Source organism: Chrysochloris asiatica, unplaced genomic scaffold (genome assembly GCF_000296735.1).
Source record: "Chrysochloris asiatica unplaced genomic scaffold, ChrAsi1.0 scaffold00028, whole genome shotgun sequence".
NCBI classification, from domain to species: domain Eukaryota; kingdom Metazoa; phylum Chordata; class Mammalia; order Afrosoricida; family Chrysochloridae; genus Chrysochloris; species Chrysochloris asiatica.
The window spans coordinates 13,024,463-13,037,585 of record NW_006408546.1 but is presented as its reverse complement, the minus strand read 5'-3'; the positions used below and the strand labels follow the sequence as shown (position 1 = coordinate 13,037,585).

The 13,123-nt window shown below is 39.2% G+C and overlaps 1 protein-coding gene across 2 annotated transcripts in view; it reads left to right on the top strand.

Annotated features, from left to right (window-relative positions):
* Positions 1–13,123, top strand: part of STAG1 (stromal antigen 1) — a 469,676-nt gene that overhangs the window by 244,753 nt on the left and 211,800 nt on the right. For both annotated transcript variants that reach the window (XM_006846604.1, XM_006846603.1), the window contains exon 9: positions 7,342–7,465. In XM_006846604.1, the coding sequence (XP_006846667.1) occupies positions 7,342–7,465 (124 nt within the window). The remainder of the gene's footprint in view (positions 1–7,341; positions 7,466–13,123) is intronic.

Here is a 13,123-nt window from a genome sequence, read left to right as displayed (position 1 = left end):
CAGTAGTGTTTAATGCATCAAATTTGATCTTGAGATCTTTAAATTCAAGTGGGATATGTTCAAGGTCATATTTTGACTCTTCTGAATTTCTTAATTTTTTGAGCTTTAGCCTGAGCAATTGATGGTGTGTTCCACAGTCTGCGCTTGGTCTTATTTACACTGATAATATGGAGCTTTTCCACTGTGTCTTTCCACAGATGTAGTCAACTTGATTTCTGTGTATTCCATTTGATGAAGTCTATCTACATAATCATCTTTTTAAGTTGTTTAGTAAAGGTATTTGCAATGAAGATGTCATTGGTCTTGGAAAACTCTGTCATGTGATCTCCAGCATTGTTTCATATTTTCCAACTATTGGTCCTTCTTCTTTGTTTTATTTAACCTTTGTATTCCAGTTACCAGTAATCATCAATATATCTTGATTGCATGTTTTATCAGTTTAAATGTGTCTTGGAAGAAATACAGCCAGAATCATCCTTATAATCAAGGAAGGAGAGGCTTCATGTCTTTTAACGTTGTTGTTGGTGGTGGTGGTAGTTATGTGACGTGGAGTCTGTTTCAACTCATACAGACCCTGTATAGGGTTTCTGAGGATGAAAATCTTTTCGGGAGCAGAAAGCCTCATCTTTCTCATGCAGAACTGCTGGTAGTTTCAAACTGCTAACCATGATGTTAGCAGCCCAACTTGTAACCACAACGTTACCAGAGCTTCTTTTTAATGTTGCTTGTGGTGGTTAGGTGCCATCGAGTTGGCACCAACTCATAGCGACCTGGTGCACAGCAGAACGAAACACTGCTCAATCCTGGGCCATCCTTACTACACTTGCCATGCTTGAGTCCATCGATGCTGCCACTTTTCCAATCCATCTTGTTGGGGGTCTTCCTCTTTTTCTCTGACCCTCCACCTTACCGAACATGATATCCTTCTCCAGTGACTGGCCCCTTCTGACAATATGTCCAAAGTATGAGAGATGAAATTTGGCCATGTTGGCCTCCAAGGAGCACTCTGGCTGCAGTTCTTCCAAAATGGTCTTCCGGCAGCCCATGGCACTTTGAATATTCTTTTCCAGCACCATAACTCAAATATGTTAATTCTTCCACAGTCTTCCTTATTTACTGTCCAGCTTTCACACGTATATGAGATAATTGAAAATACCATGGTTTGGGTCAGGCACACCTTAGTCTTCAAGCTGACATCTTTGCTCTTCAGCACTTTAAAAAGGTCTTGTGCAGCAGATTTGCCTAATTAAATGCATCGTTTGATTTCTTGACTGCTGCTTCCTTGAGTGTTGATTGTTGATCCAGGAAGAATGAAGTCCTTGACAACTTCAGTCTTTTCTCCATTGATAAAAATGCTGTTTGTTGGTTCAGTGGTGAGGATTTTTGTTGTCTTTACACTGAGATGTAATCCATACCAAAGGCTGTGTTCTTTGATCTTGATCAGTAAATGTTTTAAGTCCGCTACACCAGCCGCTCCGCGGGAGAAAGATGAGGCTTTCTACTCCCGTAAAGATTTACACCCTCGGAAACCCTGTACAGGGTCGCTATGGGTCGGACCCGACTCGATGGCACTTAACAACAACAACAACAACACTTTGAGCAAGCAAGGTTGTATCATCTGCATATCGCAGGTTGTTAATGAGTCTTCCTCCAATCCTAATGCCATGTTTTTCTTCATAGAACCCAGCTTTTCAGATTATTTGCTCAGGTTGAATAAGTATGGTGAAAGAATACAACCCTGTCATACACCTTTCTTAATTTTAAACCATTCAGTGTTCCCATGTTCTGTTCGAACAACTGCCTCTTGGTCCAAGTACAGAATCCTCATGAGCACACTTAAGTTAAGTGACCAATTTCTGGACAAAGACATTATGCTTTATAAAGTGGTGGAGGATCATTGTAAAAGTGGACGAGTACCAGTGAGGTGGATTGACACATTGGTAGTAACTATGGGCTCAAACATAACAGTTGTGCAGGACCAGGTAGTGTTTCGTTGTATTGTGCTTTTAAGGTCACTGTGAGTCACAACCAACTTGATGCCACCTTACAACAGTTCAATGCCAATATCACTGGTAATTCTAAGAATTTGCCTATCTAAGAATGATTGAGGAATGATTGTGCTGTGTGTCTAAACAGTTTCCATGCTTAGTAATCTGTATAGCTTAATCAGTGTACCATACCATTGATTTTGTCTTTAACCTGGTTCCCTGAGATTTTCCAACAGAAATTTTAACCTGATCTTGCTTCGAATTGATTTTCCATGGTTATTTTAGCAGAGGATAGGGTTAATAACTGTTTGATGAAGATGACAAATTAATATTAGGACTGAATGAGGTAAAATGCAAGATTTGAGTGTTTTGTGATAGTGTTCTGTTCTGATTTTGGAGGGGAGTTGTTTTATTTCTTTTATCATTATCATTTATTCTTTTATATGGAACTGCCAGTAGAAAACGAAGTGTTCACACAGAAATAGAAATTTATATTAAAATGTAGGACAATAGTAAGAGGTGAAGCTATCATTTCAGTAAATTTTTCATTATTTAATAAAGTTAAAGATGTACACTCCTCTCACTCAGAAATTTTCATCCCTAGTTACACAGTTTGTTGACCATGTCCTACCTTAATACTTAGTATATTCTAACAAAGAATGCTTAATTATTACATTTGAAGCACTTTGACATTTCTTATACTACATATATTTTAGGGAGTCCTGGTATGGCACTGTAGGATAAGCACTGGATTATTAACCACAAGATGGGTGGTTCAGACCTTCCTGCTGCTCGCTGGAAACACTAAACAGGGTCACTATGAGTCAGAACTGACTCAACTTTGCACAACAATGTATTTTTAAATACTTCTTGTCAATCACTAAATTTAATTTATAGGACACTAATGAGTATTGATAACTGTTGGAAAACGTTGTTGTCATCTAGTCATCCTTAACTCATCGTTATATAGTGAAAATAAATGTTATCAGTTCCTACTTGTGGATTAGTTGTTATCTGTAAGATTTTCATTGGCTGATTTTTGGAAGTAGAACACCATGCCTTACTTTATAGTACACCTTTTTCAAGAAAACTGATCAGTATTATAGCATGAAGCAAGCCTCCACTGACAGATGGTGGCTGCACAAGAGGTGCATTGACTAGGAATCTAACCCAGGTCACCCTTATGGAAAGTGAGCATTCTACCACTGAACATTGCCCCAGGGATACTGTCTGTCAAAGAGAAAGTGTTTAAATAATTTTTAATATGTTCATACAAAAGAATGCAGATAAATGCTTTAGAACTAGAGGACTTAGTACTCATAAAATGTGACATGGTATGTGGGAAAAGCAAGTTAGAGAAGGATACTTATATTTTATATAAAATTTTAAAATATGTAAAATAATTCATGATACAGTAAAAGCGTAAAGATACAGATGATAATCATTTACTATTTGTGAGATGCATCAGTAAAAGATACATAAGAAGTTTCAACTATATTATTTCTTAGCTATGCACTTGATATGTTAGGTATTCATTATTTTAGCCTCTCTAAATTTTCATGTCTGAAAATTTTTATGTTAAAGTGAAAAGCAGTGTCATTGTGCCATTCATATTCAACATTATATATAGGTCCAGAAATATCCTATCATGGTTTTTGTATAACCATTTTATATTCTATTTTCATAGTAACTGTAAACTAGTCACTGTTATTATCCCTAATTTTAGATAAGAATAAGAGAGTAGTAACTGGCCAAAGGTCTCCCAACTAGTTAATATCAAATCCGAGGAAGATGTTTTGCTTCAGAGCCTGTACTATTAACCATTATGGTATAGAACCTCTACATGATTTTAAAAAAAAAAAAAAAAAAAAGAGTTTCTTAAAAAGGAAAACTTAAGAATATGACTTTATTCACATGTAAACAAAAAGTCTTGAATTCTTAGATAAGAAAATCAAAATTAATTTTTTTGTACTTAATATAATTAAAGATATATTTGAAGCTAATAACCTGCTGAAAGTGTTAATAACATATTTGCTAATGATTCATTAATCTTAGAATTGGAGAATTATTTAAGGAGTTCTTAGTTTCAAGTTAAAAGTATTTGGACAGGGAACCAAAAAACTTGATTTTGTGGTTAGTTCTGCCACCAGTAGATTCATTCCCATTATAACCAAAGGTGAGGAATATTAAGTGTGGTTTTGTTGATGTACCCCAGTGAGTTGATTCTGACTCATACTAACCCTGCATTGGGCTTCATAGGCTATAAAGCTTTACGGGAGCAGAAATCTGCATTGCCAGCCAGCTGGTTGATTCTCATAGCTGACCTTGCATTTTAACAACCCATTACATAACTCACTATGCCACCAGGTCACTTAATGTATAAATGTAGTTTGTCAATGAATTACTTCAGTGTTTTGTTCTTTATAAATTACTACATATTTGCTTATATGATTTTATTTCATAGATCTGTTACTTGTGTCTTTGTTGTTGTTGTTGTTGTTGTTAGGTGCCATCGAGTCGGTACTGACTAATAGCAACATTATGCACAGCAGAACAAAACACTGCCCAATTCTCGGCCAACTTTAGTATCGTTGCCACGGTTGAGTCCATTGATGCTGCCGCTTTGCCAATCCATCTCGCTGAGGTCTTCTTTTTCTCTGATCGTCCACTTTACCAAACATGATATTCTTCTCCAATAACTGGTCCCTCCTGACAATATATCCAAAGTATGAGAGACGAAGTTTGCCCATCCTGGCCTCCAAGGAACACGCTGGCTGCACTTCTTCCAACACAGATCTATTGGTTCTTTTAGCAGCCCATGGCACTTTCAATATTCTCCTCCAACACCAAACCTCAAAAGCATCAATTTTTCTACTATCTTCCTTATTCACTGTCCAGCTTTTGCATGCATATTAGATTATTAAAAGTACCATGGTTTGGGTCAGGCACACCTTAGTCTTTAAGCTGACATCTCTGCTCTTAAACGCTTTAAAAAGTTCCTGTGTAGCAGATTTGCCTAATGCAGTACATCATTTGATTTATTTACTGCTGTTTCCATGAGTGTTGATAGTTGTTGATTCAAGAAGAATGAAGTCCTTGACAACTTCAGTTTTTTTCTTCGTTGAGAAGAATGTTATTTATTGGTTCAGTGATAAAGGAGTTTTGTTTTCTTTACATAGAGATGCAATCCATACCAAAGGCTGTGCTCTTTGATCTTCACACTAAATATTTTAAGTCTACTTCACTTTTCAGCAAGCAAGGTTGTATCATCTGCATATCGCAGGTTGTTCATGAGTTTCCTGCAAGCCTGATGGTACATTTTTCTTCCCATAACCCAGCTTCTCGGATTTCCTCACCATACAGGTTGAATGTTGTTGTTGTTATGTGCCGTGAAGTTGGTTCCGACTCATAGCAACCCTTTACAGGGTTTCTGAGGCTGTAAATCTTTACAGGATCCAAAAGCCTTATCTTTCTCCCTGCAGAACAGATGGTAGTTTCGAACTGCTGTCCCTGAAGTTCGCAGCCCAATTCATAACCACTATGCTACCAGAGCTCCTTAGAGGTTGAATAAGCATGGTGAAAAAATACAACCTTGTCACACACCTTTCTTAATTTGAAACTATTCATTGTTCCCATGTTCTGTTCCAACTACTGCCTCTTAGTCCATGTACAGATTTCTCATGAGCACAATTAATTGTTCAGGAATACTCATCTTTCCAGTGTTGTCCATAGCTTGTCATGATCCACACAATCGAAAGCCTTTGCTGCATTGTCAGTTAAGCAAAGGTAAACATATTTCTGGTATTCTCTGCTTTCAGCCAAGATCCATTGGACATCAGCAATGATAGCTCTTATTCCATGACCTCTTCTGAATCTGGCTTGAAACTCTGAAAATTCTCTGTCAAAGTATGCTTGTATTACAATGTAGCCATTTTTGTATTACCGTTAGTAAAACTTTACTTGCATAGGATATCAAATATATCGTCCGATGATTTCCGCATTCTGTTAGGTCACCTCTCTTTGGAATGAGCACAGATATGGACCTCTTCCAGTCAGTTTGCCAGATAGTTGTCTTCCAGATTTCTTGGCAGAGATAGTGAGTGCTTCCTGTGCTGCTTCACTTTCTTGAAAGATTTCAATTTTTATTCCATCAATTCCTGGTGCCTTGTTTTTACCAATTCCTTCAGTGTACTTTGGACTTCTTCCTTCCGTATCACATGTCACCACATGTCTGTCAGTTTGTCATACTGTGGTGGCTTGTGAGTTGCTGTGATTCTGGAAGCTGTGCCACCGGTATTTTAAATACCAGCAGGTTCACCCATGATGGACAGGTTTCAGATGAGCTTCCAGACGAAGACAGACTAGGAAGAAGGAGTGATGAACTACTTCCGAATATTTAGTCACTGAAAACTTTATGAATAGCAGAGAAACTTGTGTCTTAGTCATTAAAAAAAAAAAACATTTTCTCTAAATTTGTTAGATGTGTAGTAGCTTAGAAAGATTCTAGGTTTTTCTAGAAGCACTTTTTGAATTCTACATTATTCTAAGGAGTCTTGTTGTAGTGCTGTAGAATAAGCACTAAATTTCTAAACACAAGTTTGTGGTTCAAACTCACCAGGTATGCCTGTGAAACTTTATACTGCGTCACTATGAGTCAGAACCAACTCAACAGCACACAACAACAAACAGCAATATTCTATAGTTGGATGATGGTAGTGGTGGTGGTGCGCCATGGAGTTGGTTCCTACTCATAGCAACCCTACATAGGGTTTCCAAAGCTGTATGTCTTTAATCTTTCTCCCACAGAACAACCATTAGTTTCAAACTGCTGACTAATAACCAAACCACTGCACTACCAGAGCTCTTTAGTTGGATGATAGTACCCCTGTTTTCATCATTTGTTAACTCCCTAATAGGGCGCTTTGAAAACTCTTAAGTGGTGCTGTAGAGTAACATGTCATGCTGCAGCTTCATTTGAACTGCAAAGTCAGTGGTTCAAGCTCACCAGCCGCTTCTTAGAAACCCTGTATAAGGTCGCTGTGGGTCAGAATCTACTCAACGGCACTTAGCAACAACAGTCCGCTTCAATAGAGCAGTTGGCCAAAATGAAATGATTTCTTTGAACGTTTATCTTTTTGGTTTGGTGTTGGTAGCTTTTGTTTTACAGAAGTCACTTAAAAGGCATAAATAATTTTAGTTGGAAGTGTTTGAATGCAGATTAAATTTAATATTGAATACAGTATTTGAAAGAATTCTAACATTGCCTACTGAAAGTGAGTTTGAGGTACATTTCAGCTTTGGACATTCATCACATAGGTGTCTTTTTTCTTTCTTTCTTTCTCTCTTCCTCTAGTGATGCTATTGCTGAGATTAGAGCCATTTGTATTGAAGAAATTGGCGTGTGGATGAAAATGTATAGTGATGCCTTCCTAAATGACAGTTACCTAAAGTATGTTGGCTGGACTCTTCATGACAGGGTAAGTTACTCTACTAAAGTCTTACTGTAAAATATGCTTGTTTCAATACTGGAAATCTACTGAAAGTCTCTGGGTTGTAGAGACAGTTAATATGCTGGATGCTAGTCAAAAGGTTGGAGATAAATGTCTATCCAGTATATCCTCAGAAGAAAAGATGTTGTTGTTAAGTGCTGTGGAGTCGGTTCCGACTCATAGCGACCCTGCACAGGGTTTCCGAGGCTGTAAATCTTTACGGGAGCAGAACGCCTCATCTTTCTCCCGCGGAACAGCTGGTAATTTCGAACTGCTGACCTTAAGGTTCACAGCCCGATTCGTGACCACTACGCTACCAGAGCTCCTTATGGCAGTCATATTCTGAATAATCAATCAATGAAAAATCTATGGTACACATGAAAATTCTATGGTACACAGTTCAACTCTGACACTCCTGGGGTTACCATGAGTCAGAATTGACTTAACAGCACTGGTTAAGATTTCTAATAAAATATAGTATCCTAAGAAGCTATTTATACTCTTTTTCTAATATGCACGTGAAGGAGATTTCATGTATCTCTTTAAAAAGTAAATGAGTTGTGTGGTTTTTTTTTAATTCAAGTGGATCATATCAGAGTGATTTACTGGAGTTAATTAGATTTGTTGAGTTCTAGAATTTTATTTGTGTGTGCTTTCACTCTTGCTTTATATTTAACAATCGCAAAATGATACTAAATTAAAGTGGAACAGCCTGAGACAGTGTGATTAATTAGCTTCACTTGAAAAAGATCCACCCAGATAGGGAGTTCCTAAGCTTCTGACATCTCCATGATCACATGTGGCCAGTGCAAAAGAAAGGCCTATGTGGATAATTGAAGGAGCAAGCTGGGTATCTCTGTATAAGGGAACTTTTGACATTAACAAAACTCACACTTCCACTGTCAAAATCAACATACAGAACACACATTCCAGAGGTTTCTCCATATACTTAGAAAGCATAGGGAGGTGGTTAAGAGATTGTAACGATTATCCTCCTTAACACATAAAAGAAAAAATATGTTGCTAGACTCAACAACTGAGTCATTGTTCCATAGCCAAGTATCCTTAGAGACAGCTCAGTCCAAAGAGTTGTCCATATCTGTCCCCCAGTAATGTTTTCCAGACATGAAGGCCTAGGCTTAACCCATGCAGTATAGTAGTTAGATCTTCCAGGGGGAAAACACCTTGAAGTTGATATCTAAGTCTAAAACTTTTCCCATCATAAAACAGCAGAGTATTGTGACTGCTTATTTTATAACTGAAGGAAATTTCATTCGGAGTTGATTGAACCTGTGTATGGACCAGTGATGAGCCTTGCACTGATCGCTGGGTAATGTAAACTTCACAGACTTACTTCTTGTCAGTATGTCTTACAAATTCTGGAGTAGTTGCACATCTGGTTTGTGGCACATATTCTGTAGTTCTTCATACATTTTTCTTAAGTGTTTTCTATTTTGTACCATTGTGGCTTCACTTTTCATGTTGCTGTTGTTGTTAAGTGCCGTCGAGTCGGTTCCGACCCATAGCAACCCTGTACAGGGGTTTCCGAGGGTGTAAATCTTTACGGGAGTAGAAAGCCTTTCGAACCGCTTACCTTAAGGTTCGCAGCCCGATTCGTAACCACTATGCTACCAGAGTGACTATAAAATCATTTCTCATTCTCTTTTCAATCCCTCTGAATGCTGTTTTTCCTCTCTGTTAAGAACTGGATACAACTTACTATATTAATCTCTGATCATCTTACTCTGTAAATATACACAGTCCTACAGGGACATGGATGTCCTAGATCACATATCTCGAACTTCCATTTACTTCTCTTGAATCATGCTCTATTCCAAAAACCTACCTACATCCCATATTCGTATATTTCCACTTACCAGAAACACTCATGTATTTCCTTTTTTTTTTTTTTTAAGTTTTTATTGTGAATTGAGTGGTAGTTTACGTGGGAGAACCTGGGTTTTACACTCATCATTTTATTGCAATGATTACAGTCTCCTCTGTGCATCATCATTCAACAGTATTTGCTTCTATTCCCTCTGTTATTGTTATTTTTGGGGTGTGTGTACATAAAAACACTCAGGAATATATATCATCATTTAAACAGCCAAGGGCACATCCTGCAAGCCTGCCTCCTCACCGCCAGCATACAGCCTTTCTCTTATCATAAGTCTAGAGTCCTTAGCTGCTCTATCTTACCATCATCTCTTCCTCCATCTCATCTCTGGTGTCGCTGCTTCTCTAGATAGGGTCCCACATTCCACTTGTGTACTTCTCCCTTGATGGTCCTTGGTCTCTGGTCGTCAAGCCATCGAGCCTAGGTCAAATCGTCTGAAACTTTGGGTGTTCTTTTATGTCTCCCCTCACTTCATATCAGCTGTATGCTTCACTCCCAGCTCTAGACCTCCATGGCTTTTGGTCAAACAACCCATATCTTCATTGCTGCCTTTCCCCTTCTTCCACTCACCAGTAGACCAGTGTGGTCACCAGCGATCTTGCATTCCTGCTCATGTGTTAATTTTGAGTTTCGGTCTTGGAGGGGGGTTTGTCCTGAAGGGATTTGATTGCATGCCTCAGTGGCTCCCCGGTGAACAACTTGCTTGTTCTTATAGTAGCTAATCATACTGCCATTTTTGTTTTGTATTTTTCTTGCTCGTCTTTCTTTGAAGAATTATCTTCTATTCATCTAGCTGTTCCAGCTGGTCGACTTGTCTTTTCAAGTGGGAATGTCCCACCTCCTAAGGTTCTGGATGGAGCTCAGGATTCCACCTAAGGTCCAACAAAGGCTCTGCAAGAAACCTATATCACTGGGCAAGTTTTAGAACTCCTTTTAGGTATTCCAATCAGTTATAGACTGAAGACGGGCTTACAAGCATTGTATATGTGTCCTGTTTCCATCCTACTCCACTCAAGTGTTTATTTTATAGTAGTAGGCAAGTGAAACAAATATTCATGAGACAGTCAAGCATATTAACATTATTTCCTCTCTTTTACCCGTTCAGACTATGTCTTGATCCCTGTATCACAGAACCCTGTTGTTCCAAGGTTGATCATACATCACTATTTGCCTCTGCCCCATTTACCCATGCAAACCTGCCTCAGTGTTCCTCTTATCTACCTTGTTCTTCCATCTCCCTCCCCCTTCTTGTGTATTACCCTCCCTAACACCCAAAATATGATGTGTCTATCCCCTACCCTGTGCTCCACCATCTGCACCCTCCAACCCTCCCTACACCAGCTGACTGTAACCAACTAAGAATTTTTTTTTCTTTTTAATATGGATAACTTTTCTTAAGCTTTTATAAATATTATCTTAGGCAATAGTTGTCCTTTTGTGACTGACTAATTTCACTCAGGATAATGTCCTCAAGGTTCATCCATGTTATGCAGTCGTTTGCAGTTTCCTCTTCAAGATAGCAATGATATTCCATTGTGTGTATGTACCACAGTTTATCCATTCTTCCATTGATGGACATTTAGGCTGTCTCCATCTTTTTTGCTATTGTGAATAGTGCTGCTATGTATGTTGGCGTGCATGTATCTACTCATGATCTGGCTTGTATTTCTTGTGAATATATACCAAGTAGAGGAATTGCTGGAGCTTATAGTATTTCTATTTCCGACTTTCTTAAGAAGTGCCATACTGTTTTCCAAAGTGGTTGGACTATTTTGCATTCCCAACAGCAAAGTAAGAGGGTCCCAGTCTCTTTCCATCCTTGCCAGCATTTGTTGCTCTGTGCTTTTTTGACCATCAATCTTATTGCTGGTATGACATGATAATCTCATTGTTGTTTTGATTTGCATCTCTCTAATGGCTAATGATCATGAACTTTTCTTCTTGTTTGTTGGCTGCCTGAATCTCTTCCTTGGTGAAATATCTATTCACGTCCTGTTCCCTTTTTTTCAAGTTTTTATTGTGAAGTATGTGTTAGTTTACATGGAAGAACATTAGCTTTACATTCAGCCTGTCTTATTTCATTTCATTTCAGTTGCAATGATTACAGTTCTCTGCATGCATCATCAAACAGCCAAAGGTTACGCCCCGCAAGCCTGCCCCGGCTATCAATACACAGACCCTCTCCCTCCCAGAGTCCAGAGTCCCCAGCCGCTCCATCTGTTCACATTGTCATCTCTGCCTCTATATTTGGTGTCGCTGCTTCTCTGATTAGGGTCCCACACTCAGTTCTTCTCCCTTGATGGTCCAAGGGTCCTGCGCTCCTGGACTGCAAAATCAGCCACTTTCCTCCTTTTGTTACAAAACATCTACCTTACATTCGAAATACTCACAATCGTTCGTGATAGCAATTATTCACTATTGAACCACAGTCTTATCCCCATCCCCTTTCACCATCCCCGTCCAGACAGGTTGAAAACCACTCAGTGAAGATTCTACCTTCCCCCGTACCCTCTGAAACTAGGCTCCCTCTTGAAAGCTTGTAAGTCAGTCACTTCTTCCCTTGTAGCCCCCACATTTTGGGTAGCTAGTGTCTAAGTTGCCATCCCTGTCAACCCTGTGTACTGAGGAGGTGGGAATGACCCTCGCTGTAAAGATTCGTTTCCTCATTTGATCTACTACATCCACAAGCATAGGTCAAGTTCATCAAATTGTAGTAGATTACTCTTTTTTCCTCTTATTTCTTCCTCTAGTTGAGTTCTGGTTATCCAGCCATTGAAGCCAGGTCAAATGGGTACTGTCTGCAAGTATGGGTGTTCTTGTGCATCTCCCCTCATATCAGCCAGACCCTTCACTCTCCGCTCTAGTCCTCTGTGGCCGTGTTCCTGTCCCTGGGGCCAGAAGTCCCCAGGTCTCGCCATACTGCTGACCAACCATGTCTCAACATAGTTTGACAGGAGTTTATTAAACGTCGTCAGAATTAGCTCATAACTTGATTGCTGTTTTTCCCCTACTACCCCTTATCTGTGACCAATGTACTCAGCAACAAGACCACATGCCTGCTCGTATATTCCCCTTGAACCTTAATCTTGGAAGGGGGTTTGCTCTGAGGGAACCTGACCACTTGATGGCTCCCGGGCGAACAACTTGCTTGTTCTTGTAGTAGTCAGTCAGATTGTCATTATTGTTTTTCATTTTTCCTGCTGGTCTTTCTTTCAAGAAGTATCCTCTGTTTCTCCTAGCCATTCCAGGCTTGTCTGCTTGTCCTTTCTTTGGAAATTTCCCACCTCAAAATGTTCTGGATGAGGATCAGGATTCCACATATATGGTCTTATGCAATACAAAGGCTCCTTAGGAAGCCTCCTTTACTGGGCAAGTTTTAGCCCCATTTTATGTGTTCCAGTCAGTTATAGACTAAAGACAGACTTACAAGCTTTCTATAGTGATATTTCTGGCTATTCCTTTCTCTCCTCCTCAAGAGTTTATTTTACAGTAGTAGATAAGGGAAACCATGATTCAAAAGACAGCCAAGCATCTTAACATTATTTCCCCTCTTTTACCCATTCAAACCATGCCTCAATTCCTGTATCCCAGAGCCCTGTCGTTCCAAGGTTGTGCATACATCATTATTTACCTCTGTCCCACTTAGCCCATGCAAACCTGGCTAACTATTCTCCCATCTTCCTTGTTCTTGCATTCCTCTCCCCCTTCTAGTATATTGCTGTCCCCCACCCCAGCACCCAAACTATCCT